This window comes from Lissotriton vulgaris, chromosome 1_1 (assembly GCF_964263255.1).
Source record: "Lissotriton vulgaris chromosome 1_1, aLisVul1.2, whole genome shotgun sequence".
Lineage (NCBI taxonomy): Eukaryota > Metazoa > Chordata > Amphibia > Caudata > Salamandridae > Lissotriton > Lissotriton vulgaris.
Genome location: NC_141685.1, coordinates 1014643014 through 1014668642, shown reverse-complemented (window position 1 = coordinate 1014668642; position 25629 = coordinate 1014643014). Strand labels below are relative to the sequence as shown.

General features: G+C 45.2%; 1 protein-coding gene across 1 annotated transcript in view; it reads left to right on the top strand.

Annotated features, from left to right (window-relative positions):
• The window catches only part of ATP13A1 (ATPase 13A1), a 446812-nt gene that overhangs the window by 267365 nt on the left and 153818 nt on the right, over positions 1-25629 (top strand). Inside the window, exons 17-18 of the mRNA XM_086961461.1 lie at positions 2134-2242; positions 3231-3430. Of these exons, the coding sequence (XP_086817587.1) occupies positions 2134-2242; positions 3231-3430 (309 nt within the window). The remainder of the gene's footprint in view (positions 1-2133; positions 2243-3230; positions 3431-25629) is intronic.

The following is a 25629-nucleotide window of genomic DNA, read 5'->3' as shown; positions in this document are numbered from 1 at the left end:
GGAAGTTGCTAAAAGAAAGGAATGGCCGTTAGTGCGTAGAGGTGGCACAGTGCCAGTGGACCGACATAATGTCTGTGGCAGGACATATCGGACACGGAGCTACATGACACCACCGATTGAGCGAGGGAATTGTGATTTCAAATTCTGTAGATCCAGTCTGTGGTTAGAGATATATATATATCGAAATGCTTGGTTTAGAACAGAAACAACTGATTGTCCCTTGCAAAGGCATTTTTTTGGGTGTTCTAACACAAAAGAACATATCAACTGCCATCCAAATCAGATGTTAATTAGTACCAGAACTATTGTCCATGTTCTTTTGTGTTAGTCCTTTGTAAAGGCAACTTCTTTCAGTGTTCTATCAGTTGTTTCTGTTCTAAACTAATGATTTCTGCTCTCGATGCACCACGACTTCCCCGGGACATAGGTGATACCACACCAGCTCCAGGAGCTAAAACAAGTCATGGCTGCAATCTTTGGTACATGACTGCATACCTCTGGAGCGCCTTCATGCCTTCAAGATCAAAGATGACCTCCAGTTGTGGTAACCGCCGATGGATCCCTCCCCTGACTTTGCCACGCAATCTCAACCTGAGGCTGGCTCCCTCCTTGATCTCGCTGACTCCAGCCTTGTAACATCAGACGCCACCTCGACAGGAGTGATGTCACCAGCCCGAGTTTGACACCATCGCTGGAAACTGAGCCAATAGGTTATCGAACTACAAAATTAATCCCCTGCCTAGTATTGAGTTGGGTTACAGCACGCTAATATCCTCATTTGGACCCTGAAACATTCCCTTTTTATAGTGAAGATAATCCAGGTGATGCAAGACAGCCGTATGAAGATGTTTGCCAGACTTACAAGATGCCAGTGTTCTGGACACATCTCCAGACATTGGCTTTTCCTGTCGCAATTGAGGAATCCGCCTCCTTCACCACAGTAATCAGGATGGCAGCTGAAGTATTGGACTCACTTTGCCAACAGCTGAGGTCAAAGCAAATGTGCCAACTGATGTACTGTACCCATGACAGACAATCCCAAAATTCCCATCTCCTAACGGCACCCAGTGTCAACTGTTGTGACGCAGGCATCTCTGCTGGGTTGGGGAGGTCATGCGGGAGAGGTGAAGAGCAGAAGTCTCTGGTCTCCAGTGGAGACTCACTTCCCCATCCATTTTCTGGAGTTGTGAGCGATTCACTTGGCACTTAAGTTCCTCCAGACTGCTATGTACCATGTGGGCATCTTTTCACACGTTCAAAAAGCACTACTGCCTGGATATCCTGGTCAATTGGAACAGGCACCTGTTATGCAGGATTCCCTGGTCTGAGCCATTCCACAGACTCACGACGTGAGTGGGTACTTCTCTGGTATCTTTTACCAAGGTGAGGAATCTGTCGTACAAAAGTCTCTATATTTGGTAATGCCTTTTCGGGTAGTGAGACTAACTATCTGCAGATTCCTCACCGATCCTCCCTACCCCGTTCAGCCCACTAACAAGATCTCAATCTAGTGATTTTCACACTGGTATATTCTAATTTCTATGAGTTTTGCTTATGACTGCAAGGACAGGGATCAGAAAGAAACACATTTGTATGTGGAGGTGATGCAGATATAGTGGCCCTGACGTCACATCTGGGGTGTGACAGATCCGACGCGGAGCCTCACAATTGCACACAAGGGATTCACTAGAAAAGTTATCCTATCAGCTCAAGACTGAGCATGGGAAGTGAGGTTGAGATTCAGCCTGGCAGTGTGGGTGTGGCCTGGGGTTACAGAGGGGATGGGTTTGGCAGGGGCGAATCTGCAGTTAGTCTGTACCAGAAAAGGTGTTACTTGAAGGTAAGTAATTGGTTCTTTTAGAAATAGTCATACAAGGTAATGTATTCTGTCATCAATTTTCCACGTTTTAGAATGAGATGTGTCCTTCCTTATTGGCATTGAGCTCTCTTACTGCGTACAGCTTAAAGGCCAATTAAGGCGTTCTTGTTTCTGGTGTTGCCACATTTTGCGTGCTTTCCACTTCAAGGCTGGAGAAAAAATATTTTTTGTAGGGAATAAAAAATATAAACATTAAATTGTAGGATGAAAGTACATTTTGTAGTTGCAACTCCTACTTTTTTTGTATCTCTTAGGTGGTAATGATTACGGGGGATAATCCTCTCACTGCCTGCCATGTGGCCCAACAACTCCACTTTATCCAGAAAGAGCGTACACTAGTTTTGCAGGCTCCACAACCTCAAGGTAAGATATAACTAACGAAGCGTGCTTGCTCTTGTAAGCAATGTCCACCATTTTATCTTATTTATTTTCACACATGTTATTTGTGTACATTTTTGTTTAGTCACCAACGCTCCACGACCAGGCATAACACTTGGTGCCATTTCAGGGACTTGTCAATGTGCTGATGTTTGGTTCACTGATGGGGAAAACATTTATAACCTACTTAGGTTTTTGTGCTTTATCTTGCTTTTCTCCAATGTTTGGATTTTTGACTTCTGCCAGTGGAAAACGTATCATCATCTGAATGCAAACCATAGGTAGAGTATTGATCCTACAGGTTTATTAGCAAAATACTTTTGTATGCTTTCAAAATTGTAAGCAGTCATGAAAATCTGGTGACGACCATAGAGACACTGTCAGTTTTGCCAAGCATGATTTCAAGAATTCATCTATGCAATAGGCTGTGGGCAGGAACGAAGTCTGTTGCTAGTATTTGGTGCCATTATCTGCTCCTCTTTCGTTCCAAGTCTCTCTCAACTTCCACTCATTCTCCCACTTGAAGACATCCAAGGTAGATCAGGTGTCATACATGTGGAAGCCTTTATAGTGGTGTCTCTCGGAATTATATCAGAATTCTCCGAAGTCAGGATTGAAGATTGGTTCTTTGCAGTGGCCACAGTGTAGTCAAATCCTTACCTTTCAGGCAATTTACTACAACAAGACTAAGGCTTCATGTAATATTTCTTGCATTATGGATAGACCTTCCATGTTTAAAAAGATTAACCCAGTTTGATCAATTGCAGAGTAGTGCAAACAGCTCATCTAGAGGCAGTCTATCTACTTAAAGCTTTTCAATAGTGTGATTTGCTTATATAACAGTGGAGCCTTTCCTTGTGTAACTTGTGATGGAACCACACCTATTTTTCGTAAGTGGAAGAATTGTACACCACATGACTTCTTGGTTTTAGTACTTATTCTACTGATGTCACTTTTTAATTTTTGCTCGCAGATTCTGACTGGCGGTGGCATTCCATTGATGATCGCGTTGCACTACCTCTTATCCCAGATTCTGTGAAAGAGTTTACTGGGTGTCACCACTTGTGCATTACTGGTGAAGGCCTCAACCACTTACAAGAAGTAAACAGAAAATTACTTCAACGACTTATACCTCACATACAAGTGTTTGCAAGAGTTGCACCCAAGCAAAAGGTATCTGCTTTCTTTCCTATTTATAATACTCTACCTTCAGTGCCTTTTGAGTGCACAAATATCTGTTCAATGGTTTGGGTGGTATTCATTGGGAAAATCTCAGTTAACAATGCTCATGTTAAAAACTGTTATTTGAGTATGTACAAAAGCTATTCATTGAAATAAGTTCCATCAGGGACTGTGGCATTACACCTAAAGTGAAAGCAATTGTCAAATGCCATGATTAAGTTGGCCTCCAAGTCTGTGCCTTTACCTATCGTGTTTTTCATGGTGCTAATGCCTTTCTTGAGAGGCTTTGACATTATAAGTCTTATCACTAAATAGTGCATCGAGGGAAGTGATATTCAGTTCAGACTTCATTTAAGGGCGGGAGGTGGGAGGAATGGTTGAGCCTGGTAGTTTCAGAAGACCCTTTTAGAGATGAGGTAAAAGGTTGACTGGTGTGCATGAGGGCCAAAGTTGAGCATAACCTGATAGGTAACAACACACAGGGGATGCTAAGGGTCTGAAAGAAAGCTATAAGATACTAAACACTCGAAGGTAGTGTAAAGAAGTAGTCACTCTTAGAAGAGAAAAGGACAACAATGTGAAAAAAAGAGATATATGAAGTGAAGTAGATACCCATCAGCCCACCCATTGGAGTCTCATCATCTGGGTTTTTGTTGGAAACTGGTATCTACTAGGCACCTCACTAGACCTGTGTTGAGGAATGCCATTATTAGATCCGCCAGTGAGAGGGACAGCCAACAGCATATATTGGTAGGCTTGAGGGAAAAAGGAGTTGCAGTGCTCAGGGAAATGTGTAGTTGTGAGAAAGAATGTGATATTTAAAATTGCCTGTTATGATGCCAAGATATGACTTTATTAGGGGGTCGGCAAAATTAAAAGCAGAGTGATGATAGTTTGTCCCAAAAATATACTACTATCAATTATAGATGATAATGGTCAACATGTTTCAGCCTGGCAAGGCTTTCTTCAGGACCTATAAATGTACACTACTGCAACAGTGAAAAAAGAAGAAATAATGTAGACCTACCGGTAAAGAATTACTCTATGGTGGTCTCATATCATTGTAACAAGAACTCTCCTATCAAGAAAAACAAACACAGCAAAACGGATGTAACCATATGAAAACATCAGTGCACGTGTAAATCCGCATACACCATTCTGGTTGAAGCAACTCACCCATAATTGATATGGAGACGGCCTCACCTCGCCTGGCACTCGCTCAGGTCAAAGAGGCCCCGCTCTAAAAATTGGGGAGGAAAGAATAGATTATATTTGTAAATCTGGCCAACAAATATATGTTAGAATTCCTTTGATCATACTATTTCTAAAGATGAAAACCCATTGGGTTAGGTAGGCAGTAACACATGGCAGTGGCAGCATGCCAAGCATCAGTTGTTTAGTATTAGATATAGGGCACCTCAAGCTTATGTAAATATAATAAGTGGTGCACTAGTTTGGTAAGATAGTGTCTCTATATCTCACTAGTAAGAGGTCTCAATATAGAGCTGCAACTATGGAAAAGAGTGTGAAGAAAACAGCCCTTCATCAATCTTTTTCAGGTTTAAACAAATAGCAATGGATTCCGTGTAGTGAGCTCCAATAATCAAGCAGAAAGAGGCATCACTGTAGAGCCCCAGTCTCAGGGGGCTACACGGAAAGCAATATTAAGCAGAATGAGAAATGATGCAGTAGAGTCTGCAGTTGCGGTCACCCACCTGTCCGTCGTTGCCTCGGTCTGGCGTCTGAGCCGAGGGGAAGGTGACGGACATCGCGGTCTAGTCAGATTAAATAGAAGGCGTTCGGACCAGAATGAAACCGCATTATGAAGCTTGGCCGCTTATACTGTATGGCCATTGGTTCGTTATAAAGACTGGAAACCGAAAGATGAATTATACATCGGAAACCGGAGGCTTATCAGATTGAATACACGGCTTGCGGACCAGAGTGGAACAGCATATGAAACTTGTCCGCTTATACTATGTGGTGATTGGTTCATTGTGAAAACCGGAAACCGGAAGATAAATTCCACATCGGGAACCGGAAATCTTGATTAAGCAATCTGCTATCTGAAATGTAGAGATGCATTCAACATCCGCCTGGTCGAGTTAGATTAAAGACATGCGGACCAGGAAGGAACACTTGCGTCACCCGGAGCCTTGTATTCTATAAGGTGATAGGTTCGTTCCGGAGAACCGGAAAAAGACCGTAGCCCGGAAACTAAGAAAGGTAGAAGTGCCGTGCCTAAAGCAGTAAACATATAGTTAGCTCCACTGTGATTGGTCAGAAAACACAAGCCCTCATAAGAGGAGCCGTAGAGCTGTGTTTCGCTATGAATGGCACAGACTGAGATACAAAGCTATAATCAAGGGCACAACTGGAGGCCCGTTACGATATGCCAACCCACAGCTAATGTCAGAATCTGACGATTGTCCTAGCACTGGGGGCACACATCACATACATGTACTAGTAAGCTGGTAGCTCAGTTTATATAGAACCACTTTCCGTCTATTCTGATGGAAGATGTGTCAGAAAAGGCTACAAAACACGTAACAATGATAGACCAACTGTATGACAAGTGTATATAAAATGTGAGGTGTATGCAAACATTCATTGATGTAAACACTTGTATTCCACAGATAGCCAGGTAATGTGGTTAGAATATCATCAGAGCTGGATCCATGGTATTTCATCCTTCAACCCTACAGTGTCTCATTTTAATTTAAAAATGCATTTCTGTTCCTTGACGAACAGATAATGAGAAATATCATTGACATGTAGAGGAATGAATGGCTGTTCAAGCACTAGCCATTCCATGTCACCAGCAGAATGTTTCATTGTTAGGAAATGGTTAGTGAGACGGGTGGCCTGTTTATTGCGCCTGATGGTACTTTGATGTTCTTGTATTCTAAGTTTGACCCTTCTGTTCGTCATGCCCACATAACGAAGGGCACAGGGGTAGGTGATTAGGTAGATGACCCTTTCACTGTTGCAGTTGGTATGCCGTTTTAACACCCAAGGGCGTGGCGTCCCAATGTCTACTGTTAGCATTTTTCTAGTTTGAGGGCATACTGAACAGTTGCCGCATGGATGGTGGCCTTGAACGGGAGGAAGGTTCCACAATGTCGCTATGGGTTCATGAGAAATGGACCGAGGTCTAGTGTGTACTAAATAATCTTTCAAGTTCGAGCTTCTCTTGAAGGAAAAAAGTGGTAAAGAAATTTTATCACCAGCAGTATTCAAAATCCGCCAATTTTGTTGGATGATTTTCTGTACCGAGGATGAAGCAGTGCTAAAGGTGGTGACGAAAGTTAGTTTCTCCAATGGAGGTTTTTTAGCAGGGAGGGCCAATAAAGCCTCTCGATGATTGTTGGAAGCCCTTTTGCATGATTTCCTCACCAGCGCACCTGGATAAAGTCGTTGTTTTAACTTAGTAGATAGATCAAGGGACTGTGCCTGGAGATCAATTTCTCGGAACAATTTCTTCAGACCCTGAGAAATCTGATTTCCAGGCAAAAAGGTGTCCATGGGGCCAAAACCTACAACTACTGAAGAGGCCACAAAGCATCGACAGCCTCTGCAGGAGGATCAGTCGAGGCAATTCATCGACGCTGAGACTGTTAGACTTTCCGTTTACAAGCGTAAGATAGTCCCGGAACAGCCTATGGAGTCGTATAAAATTCCATTAAAGAAAAAGAGGGATTCTGCAAAATCACCTTCTTTTTGAACCTATACAAAAATATGGACAAGAACCTGCTCCTTTTTCACCGACACATTCAGATGTGGATGTAGGGGATGATGACAATGAGGATTGCTGTTATCCTGTAGACATTGATCCAGAAGACCACGCTGAACCCTGGACAGACACTGTTGACCCAGGGGAGCCACAAAATGCCCCTGACAGTCATATCTATGCTGTTAAAACATCACCTACAGAAGACACGGCTGCGTTTAACGCACTTATTGAGAGGGCAGCAAAAAATCACAATGTCCAACTCCACGCTGACCCTATAGAAGAGGACTTTTTATTTGATACCTTCTCAACCTCAAAGAGAACTGTCAAGACTCTACCCATGCTGAAAGGTGTCCTGAAACACGCTGGAGACCTCTTTAAGGAGACCACAAGGGCAAGAGTGGTAACCCCAGGATTGAAAAAAAATACAAACCAGCACCTGTCGACCCTACATATATCAGGGGACAGTTGCCATTGGACTCTCTAGTTGTTTCAAATGCTTGTAAAAGAGCGAACTCGCAAACCACGGGTGATGCTCCTCCCCCTGACAAGGAATCTAAAGTGTTAGAAGCCTCAGGGAAAAGGGTGGCAGCTCAAGCGGCCAATGTCTGTCGAATCTCCAATACACAGGCACTCTTAGCCAGATACGACAGGGCTCATTATGATACACTTGAGACCCTGTTACAACACTTGCCAGATGAGTTCAAGGAGGCAGCGGAAATGCTAATACAAGAAGGGAAACTCATATCCAACGCATCTATTAAGTGTGCGCTAGACGCAGCAGACACTGCAGCCAGGGCTATTAATACAAGCGTTATGTTACGAAGACACGCCTGGCTGAGAATCTCCGGCTTCAAGCCTGAAATACAAACCACCATACTCAATCAGCCAGTTAACCCTGATTACTTATTTGGCCCAGAAGTGGACACCATCTTAGAAAAAATTAAAAAGGACACAGACTGAAGGAGGCACGCAGACCACCTACAACAAGAACAATAGGGGTGGCTATCGTGGAAACAGCACCAAGGGCAGAGGTCTTGGAAACAACAACTCCCGATCCTCCACCACTAACAAACAGTGACGTCTTGTCACTACCCCCGACCATATAACACCTGTCGGGGGGAGACTACAACAGTTCCTGCTGGTCTGGAAATCCATCACTACAGACAGGTGGTTGAGGCAGCTTATCCAGTACTGTTATTGTCTGGATTTAACATCCACTCCACCCAACATACCCCCAAGATACCGTCCTATGTCCACAGAGCATATACAGTTATTACAGCAAGAGGTAGTCAGCATGCTGCAAAAAGGAGCCATAGAGCCTGTGCCTGTAGAACAAAGAGGTACAGGGGTGTACTTGCTGTACTTCTTGATCCCAAAAAAGGACGGGTCCCTCAGACCCATACTGGACCTCAGGCCCCTAAATCAATACATCTTGTCAGAACATTTTCACATGCTCACATTACAGCAGGTTCTACCGTTACTCAGTCAGGGAGATTTCCTCGCAACACTAGATCTAAAGGATGCATATTTCCATATACCGGTACACCCGTCACACAGAAAATATCTCAGATTTACCATTCAGGATCAGCATTATCAGTTCAAAGTCCTCCCTTTCGGAGTGACAACAGCACCCAGGGTGTTTACCAAGTGCCTAGCGACAGTGGCTGCACACCTACAGAGACAGAACCTTCACGTCTATCCTTATCTGGACGACTGGCTTATCCAAGCAAAGTCGGCCCAGTAATGTGCCACCCACATGTCCCACACCATTCACCTTCTTCACAATTTGGGGTTTTCACTGAATTATCCAAAGTCCCACCTTCAGCCCGCCCACGTACGGCAGTATCTGGGCGCGACAATAGATACTCTGGCAGCCAAAGCACAGCCAAATTCAGTGAGGATCAACAGCATGCAATTGCTGATGCAACAATTCAAACCACAACACTCGATTCCAGCACGAGTGTTCATGCAGTTGATCGGCATGATGGCCTCCTGCATCTTCATAGTCCCGCACGCGAGACTACACATGCGTCCGCTTCAGGAGTGCTTAGCACGTCAGTGGAATCAGGCTCACGGACAATTAAAAGACCTAGTGTTGGTGACCGGTCGCGCATACAGCTCTCTGCATTGGTGGAACCCACAAAACCTTTGCAGGGGCTGACCGTTCCAAGAGCCTGTACCACAAATAATACTGACGACGGACGCATCTCTCTAGGGATGGGGAGCTCATGTACTCCACTACACAGTGCAGGGACTATGGACAACACAGCAGAAAAAGATGCACATCAACCTTCTGGAACTGATGGCAATCTTCATGGCAATCAAAGCATTCAAAGTGCATTTGTGCCACAAAGTAGTGTTGATCCGGACGGACAACATGACTGCCATGTACTACATACAGAAGCAGGAAGGTACACACTCTCCACAGTTGTCTCATCTGGCTCAGAGCATGTGGAAGTGGGCCATTCAGAGAAACATCTTCCTCATGGCAGAACACCTCCCAGGCAAGGACAATCAGATGGCGGACCTGCTCAGCAGGCACAGCAACCAGATGCACGAGTGGGAGATACATCCATCAGTACTCCAACCGTACTTCCAGCAGTGGGGTCATCCAGAGATAGAACTATTCGCCACAAGGGAAAACTCAAAATGCCAAAGCTTTGCCGCCAGGTTCCCACACCCGCAGTCGCAAGGAAATGTGATATGGATGAACTGGTCAGGCATATTTGCGTACGCTTTTCCCTCAGCACCGCTAATACCGCTAGTGCCACGCAAACTGAGGCAACACTCCACTCTCATCCTGGTTGCTCCAACGTTGGCACGCCAACCATGGTACACCACGTTTCTAGAACTCTCCGTGGTACCGCATCAAAGGCTACGACTCACACCTAGACTTTTGACGCAGAACCATGGCAACATTCAGCATCCAGATCCGCAACAGCTCAACCTGGCGATCTGGCTCCTAAGGTCTTAGAATTTGGCTACCTCAACCTGCCTCCTGACTATATGGATATCATAAGAGGCAAGGAGGCCCACAACTAGAGCATGTTATGCGGCGAAATGGAAGCGATTCGTCATTTTATTGTGCCAATAACGACATTAATCCGCTAGATGCATCTACCCACAACATCTGTTATCTATTACATCTATACAAATGCAATCTGGCCTACGCTTCTATACATATACATTTATCCGCAATAGCAGCTTATCTCAAACAGGCAGCATTTCTCACTTTTCAGAGTGCCTGCCATCAAAGCTTTTCTGGAGGGACTCAAACGAGTTATTCCTCCCAGACACCCACCAGCACCTGTATGGAACCTGAATGTGGTCCTTACCAGACTGATGGGTCCACCTTTTGAGCCTCTACACTCATGCGAGATACAATTCTTAACGTGGAAAGTGGCTTTCCTAATAGTAATCACATCGCTACGACGAGTTAGTGAACTTCAGGCACTAACTATCCAAGAGCCATTCATACAGATTCACTTCAACAGGGTGGTGCTACGCACTAACCCTAAGTTTCTGCCTAAGGTGGTTTCACAGTTCCATATGAATCAAACTATAGAACTGCCAGTGTTCTTCCAGAATCCAGATTCAGTGGCGGAGAGAATGCTCCACACACTAGACGTCAAAAGAGCTCTCATGTACTACATAGATAGAACAAAAGATTTCAGGAAGACAAAACAACTGCTGGTTGCCTTTTCACCACAAAGGCAACCCCCTTTCAAAAGCAGGTATAGCCAGATGGATCGTTAAGTGCATACAGATTTGCTATCAAAAGGCTAAGCGCACATTAACGATTCCCCCAAGAGCCCACTCAACACGAAAGTTAGGGGCATCCATGGCTTTCCTGGGTAACATTCCTTTAGAGGAAATCTGTAGAGTAGCCACATGGTCTACCATACACACATTTACCAAACACTACTAGATGTGCACTCCAAACAGCAGGCAGCTGTAGGACAGGCTGTTCTAAAAACACTTTTTCAGATTGCTGCAGCTGGTACAGGCAGCCGCCGCTAATAGAGGGTCTCAGAGGCGGATCCTCCATGGGGCGTTTGGGCGCCGCCCCACTGCTTTCTCTCCGTGCGAGAAGGCAGAAACAAATAGTAGAGAACTACCATTTGTTTCTGCCCTCTCGCACGAGAGAAAGATGAAGTTCCTGGTTGCGAGAGTGGGAGGGGTTACTCGAGGGCAGGGGGGAGCGGCTTTCCTAATACAGTTAATACTGTCTGTTTGGACAGCCTCACAGAGGCTGTCCAAACAGACAGTATTAACTGTATTAAGAAAGCCGCTCCCCCCTGCCCTCGAGTAACCCCTCCCACTCTCCCTGCTCTCTGTATGCTGCAGCATACAGAGAAATCACGTGGGGTTGGGGCTGCCGGCCGAACCTATCCCAGCGCTGTGCTGTGGTGGAGGGGAGGGAGGCTGCCTGCAGCCTTCCTCCGTGACGACGAGCACCATGGGAAATTCAAGGACAGGAACAGGATGGCGAGTCTGGAGTCGGAACTTGAAGGCGGGAAGGTATAGGTAAGTAAGTTTATTGACTTTTATATTTATTTTATTTACTTCGTGGCATGTGCGGGGGGAGAAGCCAAGACACTGCCACCTTGTGAGAAACAGAAATGCCACAGGTCAGGATGATGGTGTGTGTGCAGTAACGAAAGTTGTACTGAAAGGCTTCAAGAAATGTGATTGTGAAAAATACGAGGGCTGAGAAAATACGGCTTTATTACATCACACATTCCAGGATAAGCTATCTTTTGTTATCTAAGAAGGGGCCTGCTATCGCGCTGTGCAGTTCAGTTCAAGTCCGCTGTTCTGTAACCCCAGCTCCCAATAATGTCCAGTTTTACTCTGAGCGGGCTGCAGCCAGTTTCTCTGCGCGAGCGAGCGCTGTTAGCAGGATTGATAATGCCCCTGTGTGTGCCCAGCCAGCTCAAGCAATCCTGACAATTTTACAGTGTGTGTACAGATGGGCTTAAGCAGGGAATTTGTGAGGGTCTGAGGAATATTATTACACGTGACATTCCTGTGGGGATTAGTCTCGTAGGCCCATGCCACTCTGTCAAGAAGGTGCAAACCGCGCGCTTTCTTGCTGTCCGCTGCTTTCCAGTCAGACACACACACCCAGGTGAAGCGCTCGGTCGTACATTCTGATGAGTTGAGGACTCGTGAATACCAGTGCACCTATGTTTAACTGGCGTGAAATGTAAACTGGTAAAAATATTGCTGAGCAAAACCTGAATCCCTGCAGGGTCAGTCAGCTCATCCTTTCAAAATATATGAAATGGTGTGAAAGGGTAGTCATTTTTTTACTAACACTCATGGCGAATCAGTGTGCACAAGTGACTGCCAACAGCTAAAATAAAGTACATCCTGAAAGAGTAAGGGGAATTCCTGCCAACCGCCACTTAAAACTACCTTGAGGTGATGTGTGCTTGCTTCTCTCACACGCACTATACTTCATTCATTGCTCTTACGCCCTACCACTTTCAAATTCCACCAGCCGCCACTGGAGGGACTGCTATATATTCTATGCACAGATATAAATTCAGCAGCCCACATGCCTCGAACCGAATATGCTACTTACCAGTATGCATCTGTTCTTGGCATGTAGGGCTGCTGACATTCATATCGCCCGCCCTCCTCCCCGGCGCCTGTAGCGGCTGCAGCACTCAGAATTACTCTTAGCATGGTCATCACTTACTGTACTACACTCCATCTTTGCCACAATGGCGAAAAACAATCTGAGGATGGAGAGGATGCCCATGTGCACTGTAGTCCAGAGGAGGAGCCACCTATCTTGTGATACTTCGAAGACTCTTCCAGGACAACAATGTGCAATCATCCGGACCCAACACTAGGCGGCGATCTATGCACAGATATGAATGTCAGCAGCCCTACATGCCAAGAACAGATGCATACTGGTAAGTAGCATATTCGTTTACTGCTTTAGGCACGGTACGTCTACCTTTCTTAGTTTCCGGGCAACGGTCTTTTTCCCGTTCCCCGGAACGAACCTATCACCTTATAGAATACAAGGCTCCGGGTGACGCAAGTGTTCCTTCCTGGCCCGCATGTCTTTAATCTAACTCGACCAGGCGGATGTTGAATGCATCTCTACATTTCAGATAGCAGATTGCTTAATCAAGATTTCCGGTTCCGGATGTGGAATTTATCTTCCGGTTTCTGGTTTTCACAATGAACCAATCACCACATAGTATAAGCGGACAAGTTTCATATTCTGTTCCACTCTGGTCCGCAAGCCGTGTATTCAATCTGATAAGACCTCCGGTTTCCGATGTGTAATTCATCTTTCGGTTTCCTGTCTTTATAACGAACCAATGGTCATACAGTTTAAGCGGCCAAGCTTCATAATGCTGTTTCATTCTGGTCGACATACCTTCTATTTAATCTGACTAGGCCGCGATGTCCGTCACCTTCCCCTCGGCTCAGACGCCAGACCGAGGCAACGACGGACAGGTGGGTGACCGCAACTGCAGACTCTACTGCATCATTTCTCATTCTGCTTAATATTGCTTTCCGTGTAGCCCCCTGAGACTGGGGCTCTACAGTGATGCCTCTTTCCGCTTGATTATTGGAGCTCACTACACGGAATCTATTGCTATTTGTTTAAAACTGAAAAAGATTGATGAAGGGCGGTTTTCTTCACACTCTCTTTTCCATAATTGCAGCTCTATATTGAGACCTCTTGCTAGTGAGATATAGAGACACTATCTTACCAAACTAGTGCACCACCTATTATAAGCTTGAGGTGCCCTATATCTAATACTAAACAACTGATGCTTGGCATGCTGCCACTGCCATGTGTTACTGCCTACTTAACCCAATGGGTTTTCATCTTTAGAAATAGTATGATCAAAGGAATTCTAACATATATTTGTTGGCCAGATTTACAAATATAATCTATTCTTTCCTCCCCAATTTTTAGAGCGGGCCTCTTTGACCTGAGCGAGTGCCAGGCGAGGTGAGGCCGTCTCCATATCAATTATGGGTGAGTTGCTTCAACCAGAATGGTGTATGCTGATTTACACGTGCACTGATGTTTTCATATGGTTACATCTGTTTTGCTGTGTTTGTTTTTCTTCATAGGAGAGTTCTTGTTACAATGATATGAGACCACCATAGAGTAATTCTTTACCGGTAGGTCTACATTATTTCTTCTTTTTTCACTGTTGCAGTATTGTACATTTATAGATCCTGAAGACAGCCTTGCCAGGCTGAAACATGTTGACCATTATCATCTATAATTGATAGTAGTATATTTTTTTGACAAACTATCATCACTCTGCTTTTAATTTTGCCGTTATGTTGACCCCCCCTAATAAAGCCATACCTTGGCATCATAACAGGCAATTTTAAATATCACATTCTTTCCCACAACTACACACTTCCCTGAGCACTGCAACTCCTTTTTCCCTCAAGCCTACCAATATATCCTGTTGGCTGTCCCTCTCACTGGTGGATCTAATACTGGCATTCCTCAACACAGGTCTAGTGAGGTGCCTAGTAGGTACCAGTTTCCAACAAAACCCAGATGATGAGACTCCGCCAATGGGTGGGCTGATGGGTATCTACTTCACTTCATATCTCTTTTTTTCACATTGTTGTCCTTTTCTCTCCTAAGAGTGACTACTTCTTCACACTACCTTTGAGTGTTTAGTATCTTATAGCTTGCTTTCAGACCCTTAGCATCTCCTGTGTGTTGATACTTGTAAGTTTGGGGGACAGGATGCAAGCTGGTCTTTAAATATCTTTTTCCCCTCAGACCCTTCCTCATATTTTGTTCTTCATAACCTGACAGGACCAAGTAAGATGCTGATGCATGGTACACAAGAACCTTTGTATGAGGAGTATTTCTCTAGAGCATAAAGGATAATCATACGTGCCTTCATGCATGGATCACAGGTTTCCTTTGCTTTCTGCAGAACAGCGCGCAAGTTTAAACATGGTTAGAAACACATGCTTCCATACACATCACAACGTGGCGTTATTTTAAAGTGACTTTCCGTTGACAGTACTTGGTGATTAGATAGATACTCTATTTTAAAAGACCAGGTCTGATAGGATTGTTTGGCAAGTTGCAATGATGTGCAAAAATGCAGTTCAAGATCAGCAGAAATTCATTCATTTGGCACAGACCAAAAGTGACAGAACACAACACTGAGCTGCTACAGTCTCCAGCATTGTCTTTCTTGCATTTTTTGGACTCGCCTGAGCCAGCGCATGCGCTGCTAAAACGAGACATTTAGTAAGAGCGGCTATTGAAAGTGCTACCAAAGCGGCCACCAGCTTACGAATACGCGCACAAGCGCGCTCCTCGGTCCACCTCTGCTTTCACTTTTGGCTCTGCGCGCGACGCTGCATCTGCTTACACTTTTTCCATATTGCCGCACCCTCCAAACGTGCATGTGCTCTCCTTGACCCGAATCCACCAGCAGGTCTGTTGCTTTCCCTACTCACCCATGTCCCCTCAAACGCCCTAAACCTTATGTGTGTTTTTTTTTTCATTTCCTTTTTGAAAAAGTTTGCGTGTGCACACACAACTCCCGCTTCTCCCCCTCCCCCACCAACGGTGAGGGAAGAGTTGCCTGTGCTTCAACCAGCGGTGGTGTGTTCTTGCGGTGACCACTGGCATGTTCTTGCGGTGAGCACTACTTTTTACTTGCTCGTCACTCCGGTGGGCCATGCTGTGACTACTCTGCAGCTTTAACTTGTCTTTTAGGTTGTTGCTGTGTTTCTAGAAGTTTTGCTTTGGTCTGCTTCTACAGGTTTTTGATTTACCTCTCGTTTCACCAGCGCTCACATTCTTTACATTATTCTTGTTTTTTTTGTGGCTGCGTTGCCTTGCTTTATTGCATGTTTAAGTTGTTACACCAACCTGCTCCCTCATTGAGCTCTGTGCGCTCTCTGACAGATCGCCGCCTAGTGTTGGGTCCGGATGATTGCACATTGTTGTCCTGGAAGAGTCTTCGAAGTATCACGAGATAGGTGGCTCCTCCCCTGGACTACAGTGCGCATGGGCATCGACTCCATCCTCAGATTGTTTCTTTCTGCCATTGGGTTCGGATGTCTATTTGTTAACTCAAGTTCGGAATCGATAAAAACTTTCCCTTTGGCCAAAATGCCTTTAGTTATCGTCGGTATTGTCTTTTCGATTGGTGCCCAGTACTTCTTCCAGCTCGTTCCCCGAGCCGGACATCAAGAGGAGCCGCGTGGCTTTTCGGCACTGAAGGCCCGGTCGACGCCAGAGTCCTTATCGACGATCCATCATGGAACGGAGCCCGTTCAAGAGGTGCCCCGTTTGCAACTCCAAGTATCCTCACATCGATGTCCACCCGGTGTGCAACAAGTGCCTGTCTCCGGATCACGATGAAGCCAGCTGTATGGCTTGCTTGCGGTTCTGCTCCAAGAAGATGATTCGCCTTCGACGCGCGGCGCAAAAGGAGGCCCAGCAGACAGCACCTGACCCGGTGAACATCTTCGATGCCGAGTAAGATGAGGGAGTCTAGCAGGAAGTTCAAGAGAACCTGTCTGATCCTGCATCGGAGATCGACTCCAGTTACGATGCGGATGTGGAAATGGTCGATAATGAAGACGTCGTCGTCGACTAGGTAGGAGACGACGATGAGGCCTTTCGGGCCGTGGAAGATAGCTTGAGCGAGGAGCTAGGCCCACCCGTTGGTACGGGGGCCGCAACCAAAACACTCGATAAGGCTCAGGTCGAGGGATCGCCACATGGCCTTACCCAAGATGTTACACTTGGTTCTATAGCCTCGCCCCAAGGCCCGGCTACGGACATTTCTAATGAGCCATCGGTTGACCGATCGAAATCGAAACTTAAAGCGACGGTGGCTACGCAACCGAAAGCACTGGACGCTAAATCGAAACCAAAAGTGCGTATTGCTTTGGTCGGTTCGAAGGCCTCAGAACCATCGGCACCGACAAAACAGATAGTGTTATCGACCGGGTGAGGTCGCTAACGGGTGTCGAGATGAAGACCGGGGCACTGAAGAAACTGGTCAAGGACGTCGACCCGAAGAAGTCGGCGCCAAAGGCCGTCGACACAGACAAGGGACTCGGAACTCAGAAAGTTCTCGATCCTAAGCGTCGACCCGACAAGGCTAAAAGCAGTACAGACCTCGGGTCGACACCCAGCTGTGGCTCGAAGGAACCCGTCGAGTCAACACAGCCATCCGCCTCCTTCTCGAAGGTGTCGGACTCTCTAAAACGCATTAAAGAGAAGGCTACTACTGTCGGACCGAAGGCTACTCCAACCCCGAAGCCGGTCAGCAAACCTCCAAAATTGTCGGCACCCATCCAGTTCACTCTGCCGCCGAAAGTGGTACCTAAGGCCTTCGCCCCTAGGGCGGCTGTCAAAGACCAAGAAGGTGCCCACGGGGCCGAAGCCTACAACTGCGGAGGTGGCCACTAAGCATTGACAGCCTCTGCCTGAAGATCAGTCAAGGCAATTCATAGACGCCGAGACGGGTAGACTTTCTATTTGTAAGCGAAAGATCGCCCCTGAACAGCCTATGGAGTCATATAAAATTCCATTAAAGAAAAAGAGTTATTCTGCTACGTCACCTCCTCTTTGAACCTATAACACCAGATGGACAAGACACTGCCCCTATGTCACCCACATACTCAGATGTGGAGGCAGGGGATGGTGACAATGAGGAGTACAGCTATCCTGTTGACACTGATCCTGAAGATCACACTGAACCCTGGGCAGACGCTGCTGACCCAGGAGATACACAAACTGCCCCAGACAGGCATGTCTATGCTGTTAAAACCTCGCCTACTGAAGACACTGCTGCGTTTAATGCACTTATTGAAAGGGCAGCAAAAAAACATGATGTCCAGCTCCATGCTTACCCTATTGAAGAGGATTTTTTGTTTGACACCTTCTCAACCTCCGAGAGAACTGTCAGGACTCTACCAATGCTAAAGGGTGCCTAAAACATTCTGGAGACATTTTTAAGGAGACCACAAGGGCAAGGTTGATAAACCCCAGAATTGAGAAGAAATACAAACCGGCACCTGGGGACCCTACGTATATCAAGGGACAGTTGCCGTTGGACTCTCTGGTTGTTTCCAATGCCCGGAAGAGGGTGAACTCGCAAACAACGGGTGATGCTCCTCCCCCTGACAAAGAATCTAAAGTGCTAGAAGCATCAGGGAAAAGGGTGGCAGCTCAAGCGGCCAATATCTGGCGCATCTCCAACACACAGGCACTCTTAGCCAGATATAACAGGGCTCATTATGATACACTTGAAACCCTGTTACAACACTTGCCAGATGAGTATAAGGAGGCAGCAGAGATGCTAATACAAGAAGGGAAACTTATATCAAACGCATCTATCAAGTGTGCGCTGGACGCAGCAGACACCGCGGCCAGGGCAATTAATACAAGTGTGATGTTACGGCGACATGCCTGGCTGAGAATCTCCGTTTTCAAGCCCAAGATACAAACCACCATACTGAATCAGCCTGTTAACCCTGATCATTTTTTTGGCCCAGAGGTGGACACCACCTTGGAAAAAATCAAAAAGGACACAGACTGCAAAGTCTATGGGGGCTCTACAGTCGCAGCAGTTCAGGGGTGGTTCCTTTTGTCGCTCCAACAATAGAGGAACTTCCAGAGGCCAGCTGTCCCAGCAGACACAATACAGTAAAGGAGGCAAGCAGACCACCTACACCAAACCGAGTAGGGGTGGCTATCTTGGAAACCGCACCAAGGGCAGAGGTCGTGGAAACAACAGCTCCCGATCCTCCGCCGCTAACAAACAGTGACGTCTTGTCACTTCCCCCCGACCATACCACACCGGTCGGGGGGAGACTGCAACAGTTCCTGCCGGTCTGGAAATCCATCACTACAGACAGGTGGGTGAGGCAGCTTATCCAGTACGGTTATTGTCTGGAGTTAACATCCACCCCACCCAACATACCCCCAAGACACCGGCCTATGTCCACAGAGCATTTGCAATTATTGCAGCAGGAGGTAGTCATCATGCTGCAAAAAGGAGCCATACAGCTCGTGCCTGTGGAAGAAAAGGGTACAGGGGTGTACTCGCTGTACTTCTTGATCCCAAAAAAGGACGGGTCCCTCAGACCCATACTGGACCTCAGGCACCTAAACCAGTACATTCTATCAGAACACTTTCACACGCTCACATTACAGCAGGTTCTACCGTTACTCAGTCAGGGAGATTTCCTCGCAACATTAGATCTGTAGGATGCCTATTTCCATATACCGCTACACCCGTCACACAGAAAATACCTCAGGTTCACCATTCAGGATCAGCATTATCAGTTCAAGGTCCTCCCTTTCAGAGTGACAACGGCGCCCAGGGTGTTAACCAAGTGCCTGGCGACAGTGGCTGCACACCTACGGAGACAGAACGTACACGTCTACCCTTATCTGGACGACTGGCTTATCCAGGCGAAGTCGGCCCAGCAGTGTGCCGCCCACATGTCCCACACCATTCACCTTCTTCACGATCTGGGGTTCTCATTGAATTATCCAAAGTCCCACCTTCAGCCCGCCCACGTACGGCAGTATCTGGGCGCGACAATAGATACTCTGGCAGCCAAAGCACAGCCAAATTCAGTGAGGATCAACAGCATGCAATTGCTGATACAACAATTCAAACCACAACACTCGATTCCAGCACGAGTGTTCATGCAGTTGATAGGAATGATGGCCTCCTGCATCTTCAAAGTCGCGCACGGGAGACTACACATGCGTTCGCTTCAGGAGTGCTTAGCACATCAGTGGAATCAGGCTCACGGACAGTTGATAGACCTAGTGTTGGTGACCGGTCGCTCATACAACTCTCTGCAGTGGTGGAATCCACAAAACCTTTGCCGGGGCCGACCGTTCCAGGAGCCTGTGCCACAGATTATTCGGACAATGGACGCATCTCTCCAGGGATGGGGAGCTCATGTACTCCACTACACAGTGCAGGGACTATGGACAGCACAGCAGAGGAAGATGCACAACAACCTTCTAGAACTGATGGCTATCTTCATGACGATGAAAGCATTCAAGGTACATCTGTGCAACAAGGTTGTGTTGTTCCGGACGGACAACATGACGGCCATGTACTACATACAGAAGCAGGGAGGTACACACTCTCCACAGTTGTCTCATCTGGCTCAGAGCATGTGGAAGTGGGCCATTCAGAGGAACGTCTTCCTCATGGCTGAACACCTCCCGGGCAAGGACAATCTGATGGACGGACCTGCTCAGCAGGTACAGCCACCACATGCACGAGTGGGAGATACATCCATCAGTACTCCAGCTGTACTTCTGGCAGTGGGGTCATCCAGAGATAGACCTATTCGCCACAAAGGAAAACGCCAAATGCCAAAGCTTTGCCGCCAGGTTCCCACACCCACAGTCGCAGGGAAATGCAATATGGATGAACTGGTCAGGCAGATTTGCGTACGCTTTTCCCCCAGCTCCTCTAATACCGCTGGTGGCACGCAAGCTGAAGCAACACTCAATGACTCTCATCCTGTACGCTCCAACGTGGGCACGCCAACCATGGTACACCACGTTTCTAGACCTCTCCGTGGTACCGCATCAAAGGCTGCACCTCACACCCAGGCTTTTGACGCAGAGCCATGGCGACATTCAGCATCCAGATCCGCAACAGCTCAACCTTGCGATCTGGCTCCTGAGGTCTTAGAATTTGGCTACCTCAACTTGCCTCCTGACTGTATGGATATCATAAGGGAGGCAAGGAAGCCCACCACTAGAGCATATTATGCAGCAAAATGGAAGCGGTTTGTCATTTATTGTGCCGAACACAACATCAACCCGCTAGATGCATCTACTCACAATATCATTTGTTATCTGTTACATCTATACAAATGCAATCTGGCCTATGCTTCCATTCGTATGGATCTATGACGTTACAACGCGTTATTTTACAACGCAGACCGTTACAACGCAATTTTTACAACGCAGGTACCATTACAATGCATTCCATTACAACGCATGTCATCACATAGCAGATACTATTACAACGCATACCATTACATCGTAAGTATAGGTAAGTATATCTTTTTTTTAAAAATGTAATAAAGTTCATTTAAATATTTTAAATTATTAAATATAATTTAAAAATTTAAAAATCAGTAATTAATTTAATTTAATTATAGTAATTTAATTAAAATTAAAATTGTAAGTAATTTAATTTATTTAAAATATAATTAATGAAATTTAATCAATTTATAAATAGTAAATAATATAATTAAATTTATTACAATAAATATAATTTAAATTAAATTTAAAAAATACTTAATATAATTTAATTTAATATAATTGAAGAAATTTAATTAATTTAAAAATTGTAAATAATATTTAATTTTAATAAATTAAATAAATAAAAAAAGTAATTAATTTAATTTAAGTAATGTAATTCAATTAATTTTATAATTGTAAATATTGTAATTAATTTAATTTAATTAAATTAATTTAATTTATTTTATTTAAAGACTTAATACCCCTGTATCCCAAAAACCAAACCCAGCCCTAAAACCTAAAAATACCCCTGTACCCCAAAAACCAAATCCAGCCCTAAAACCTAAAAATACCCCTGTACCCTAAAAACCAAACCCAGCCCTAAAACCTAAAAATACCCCTGTACCCCAAAAACCAAACCCAGCCCTAAAACCTAAAAATACCCCTGTACCCCAAAAACCAAACCCAGCCCTAAAACCTAAAAATACCCCTGTACCCCAAAAACCAAACCCAGCCCTAAAACCTAAATACCCCTGTACCCCAAAAACCAAACCCAGCCCTAAAACCTAAAAATACCCCTGTACCCCAAAAACCAAACCCAGCCCTAAAACATAAAAATACCCCTGTACCCCAAAAACCAAACCCAGCCCTAAAACCTAAAAATACCCCTGTACCCCAAAAACCAAACCCAACCCTAAAACCTAAAAATACCCCTGTACCCCAAAAACCAAACCCAGCCCTAAAACCTAAAAATACCCCTGTACCCCAAAAACCAAACCCAGCCCTAAAACCTAAAAATACCCCTGTACCCCAAAAACAAAACCCAGCCCTAAAACCTAAAAATACCCCTGTACCCCAAAAACCAAACCCTGCAATAAAACATAAAAATACCCCTGTACCCCAAAAACCAAACCCAGTCCTAAAACCTAAAAATACCCCTGTACCCCAAAAACCAAACCCAGCCCTAAAACCTAAAAATACCCCAAAATTACTTAAATTAATCAATATAATTAATTTTATAAAAATACATAAATTAATATTTTAATTTATTTTTAATATTAATTAAATTAATAAAATAATGAAAAATATAATAAAAATTATATACTTACCTATACTTACGATGTAATGGCATGCGTTGTAATAGTATCTGCTATGTAATGACATGCGTTGTAATGGCATGCATTGTAATGGTATTTGCGTTGTAAAAGTTGCGATGTAATGGTAGTGCGTTGTAAAAGTTGCGTTGTAACGGTGCAATACCATTCGTATACATTTGTCCGCAATAGCAGCTTATCTCCAGAACAGGCATCATCTCTCGCTTTTCAGAGTGCCTGCCATCAAAGCCTTTCTGGAGGGACTCAAACGATTTATTCCTCCCAGACACCCACCAGCGCCTGTATGGAACCTAAACGTGTTCCTCACCAGGCTGATGGGTCCACCTTTTGAGTCTCTCCACTCATGCGAAATTCAATTCTTGACATGGAATGTGGCTTTCCTAATAGCAATCACATCGCTACGACGAGTTAGTGAACTTCAGGCACTAACTATCCAGGAGCCATTCTTACAGATTCACTCCAACAGGGTGGTACTCCGCACTAACCCTAAGTTTCTGCCTAAAGTGGTTTCACAGTTCCATTTCAATCAAACTATAGAACTGCCAGTGTTCTTCCAGAATCCTGAGTCAGTGGCAGAGAGAATGCTCCACACACTAGACGCCAAAAGAGCTCTAATGTACTACATAGATAGGACAAAAGATTTTAGGAACACAAAACAACTGTTTGTTGCCTTTTAGCCACAACACAAAGGCAACCCCATTTCCAAAGCAGGTATAGCCAGGTGGATCGTTAAGTGCATTCAGATTTGCTATCAAAAAGCCAAGCGCACATTAACGGTTCCCCCGAGAGCCCACTCCACGCGAAAGTTGGGGGCCTCCATGGCTTTCCTTGGAAATATTCCTCTAGAAGACCTATGTAGAGCAGCCACATTGTCTACCACACACACATTTACAAAACACTACTGCGTAGATGTGCACTCCAAACAGCAGGCAGCTGTAGGGCAGACTGTTCTAAAAACACTTTTTCAAACTGCTGCAGCTGGGACAGGCGGCTGCCGCTAATAGAGGGACTGCTATATATTCTATGCACAGATATGAATTCAGCAGCCCACATGCCTCGAACCGAATATGTTACTTACCAGTATGCATCTGTTCTTGGCATGAGGGCTGCTGACATTCATATCGCCCGCCCTCCTCCCCGGCGCCTGTAGCGGCTGCAGCACTCAGAATTACTCTTAGCATGGTCATCACTTACGGTGTTACACTCCATCTTTGCCACAATGGCGAAAAACAATCTGAGAATGGAGTCGATGCCCATGCGTACTGTAGTCCAGGGGAGGAGCCACCTATCTCGTGATACTTAGACTCTTCCAGGACAACAATGTGCAATCATCCGGACCCAACACTAGGCGGCGATCTATGCACAGATATGAATGTCAGCAGCCCTACATGCCAAGAACAGATGCATACTGGTAAGTAGCATATTCAATTTGATGGAGTTTATTACATTGCATGTTTTTGATCAGGTAACCAGGTCTTAATTTCACTATAAAGCCCCTGACAAAGCACTAAAGTGCGAAATGCATTGGGCACTATCCCACACAAATTATTCTTGAAACAATGAAATATATTGAAGTGAATTATGCATCTGAAAAGACTATCTTCGTGACCACTAAGTTGGCCTTCTATCGTTCTGTAAATAAGGTTGAATCTGAGCAGCATTCCAGGTCAGTAAGAGAATATTCTATCTAATAAACTCCATATGTCTGTAGTCATTGAGCTTTATAAATGGCACAAAAATAAAGAGCACATTATTAACAATAGGCAAGGGTTACAAAATCTCTGCCCAAATGCTACCGCTCCCTTATTAAAAAAAAGCCCCCTAAAAAACATGTGGCAAGCTAAAGATACCATAAAATCTAATCTGCCTAGAAAAAAACATGTCCAGTGCAGAGCCAATAGGTCTCGCTTTTGGGACCTTATAAGTATTTAGTTTTGCAGCACAATATCCTTGGTGCAACACCATCAGCTGTTGCATGGCTAAACCTTGTACCTTATAAGTGTTTAGCCATGCAGCAGTTGATGTTGTTGAACCAGGGATATTGTGCTGCATAACTAAATATTTATAAGGTCCCAAAAGCGAGACCTATTGGCTATGCCAATGCTTGGTAAATCTTTGTTGTCAGAGAATTGTTGAAACATTTTTCTAAATGGCAGAACAGAAGAATTGTCACTGATGCACAGATACTGACCTTTTTTTGTGCAGCTATCATGCTGATTGTGTGGGACGGATTTACCCATAACTCCTCTCTTAGGTCATTTTAGATTGTTTTTTCGGCATCGTACCAGCAGACAACTCCTGCTTTCACAAAGATGTAATGCCTTACTTCAAAGAATTTCTCAAGGCTTGCAATAATTTGACTGGCTAAAAGAGTGTTCGAGGCATATGAGCTGCAGATCTTACACTGTGCATTAGATCGCCATCTGGTGTTGGGCTCGGATGATTGCATGTTGTTGTCGTCTTGGAAGAAGTCTTTTGTAGTCACGAGATAGGTGACTCCTCCCTTGGACGATAGTGCGCATGGGCATCGGCTCCATCCTTATTGTTTTTTTCCACCACTGGGTTCGGATGAAACTTTTCCGCTCCGTTTCGAAATCTACTTTTCAAGTACTTCGACGCGTAAAAACGTATTCAAACTTCACCAAACTACTTTTGATATCGACAAACGTCGTCTCGACTCCATCAGCTCGATTCCGGTCGTCAACTCGGGCCGTTGGGCCTATCCACGTTGTGAGGCCTCCACCTCATGGAAAGGACGCCATTCAAAAGATACCCTGAGTGTGGAGCAAAGTTCCCACACAGGGACCATCACAAGGTGTCTAACTTGTGCTTATCGCCAAAACACGACGAATCCAGCTGCACAGCCTGTGCGTCCTTTCGATCCAAGAAAACCATTCGAGATCGGATGGCCCGTCGACACGACATGCAGAGATCGGCTCCAGAACCGGTGGATATCTTCGATGAAGAAGTTCCGCTCGTTCCTGAAGAAGATTCAGACGATCTCCAAATCGTATCAGAGGCTGACGACTCAGATGACTCCATACCATCGGGTCAGCGCGTGAGTACT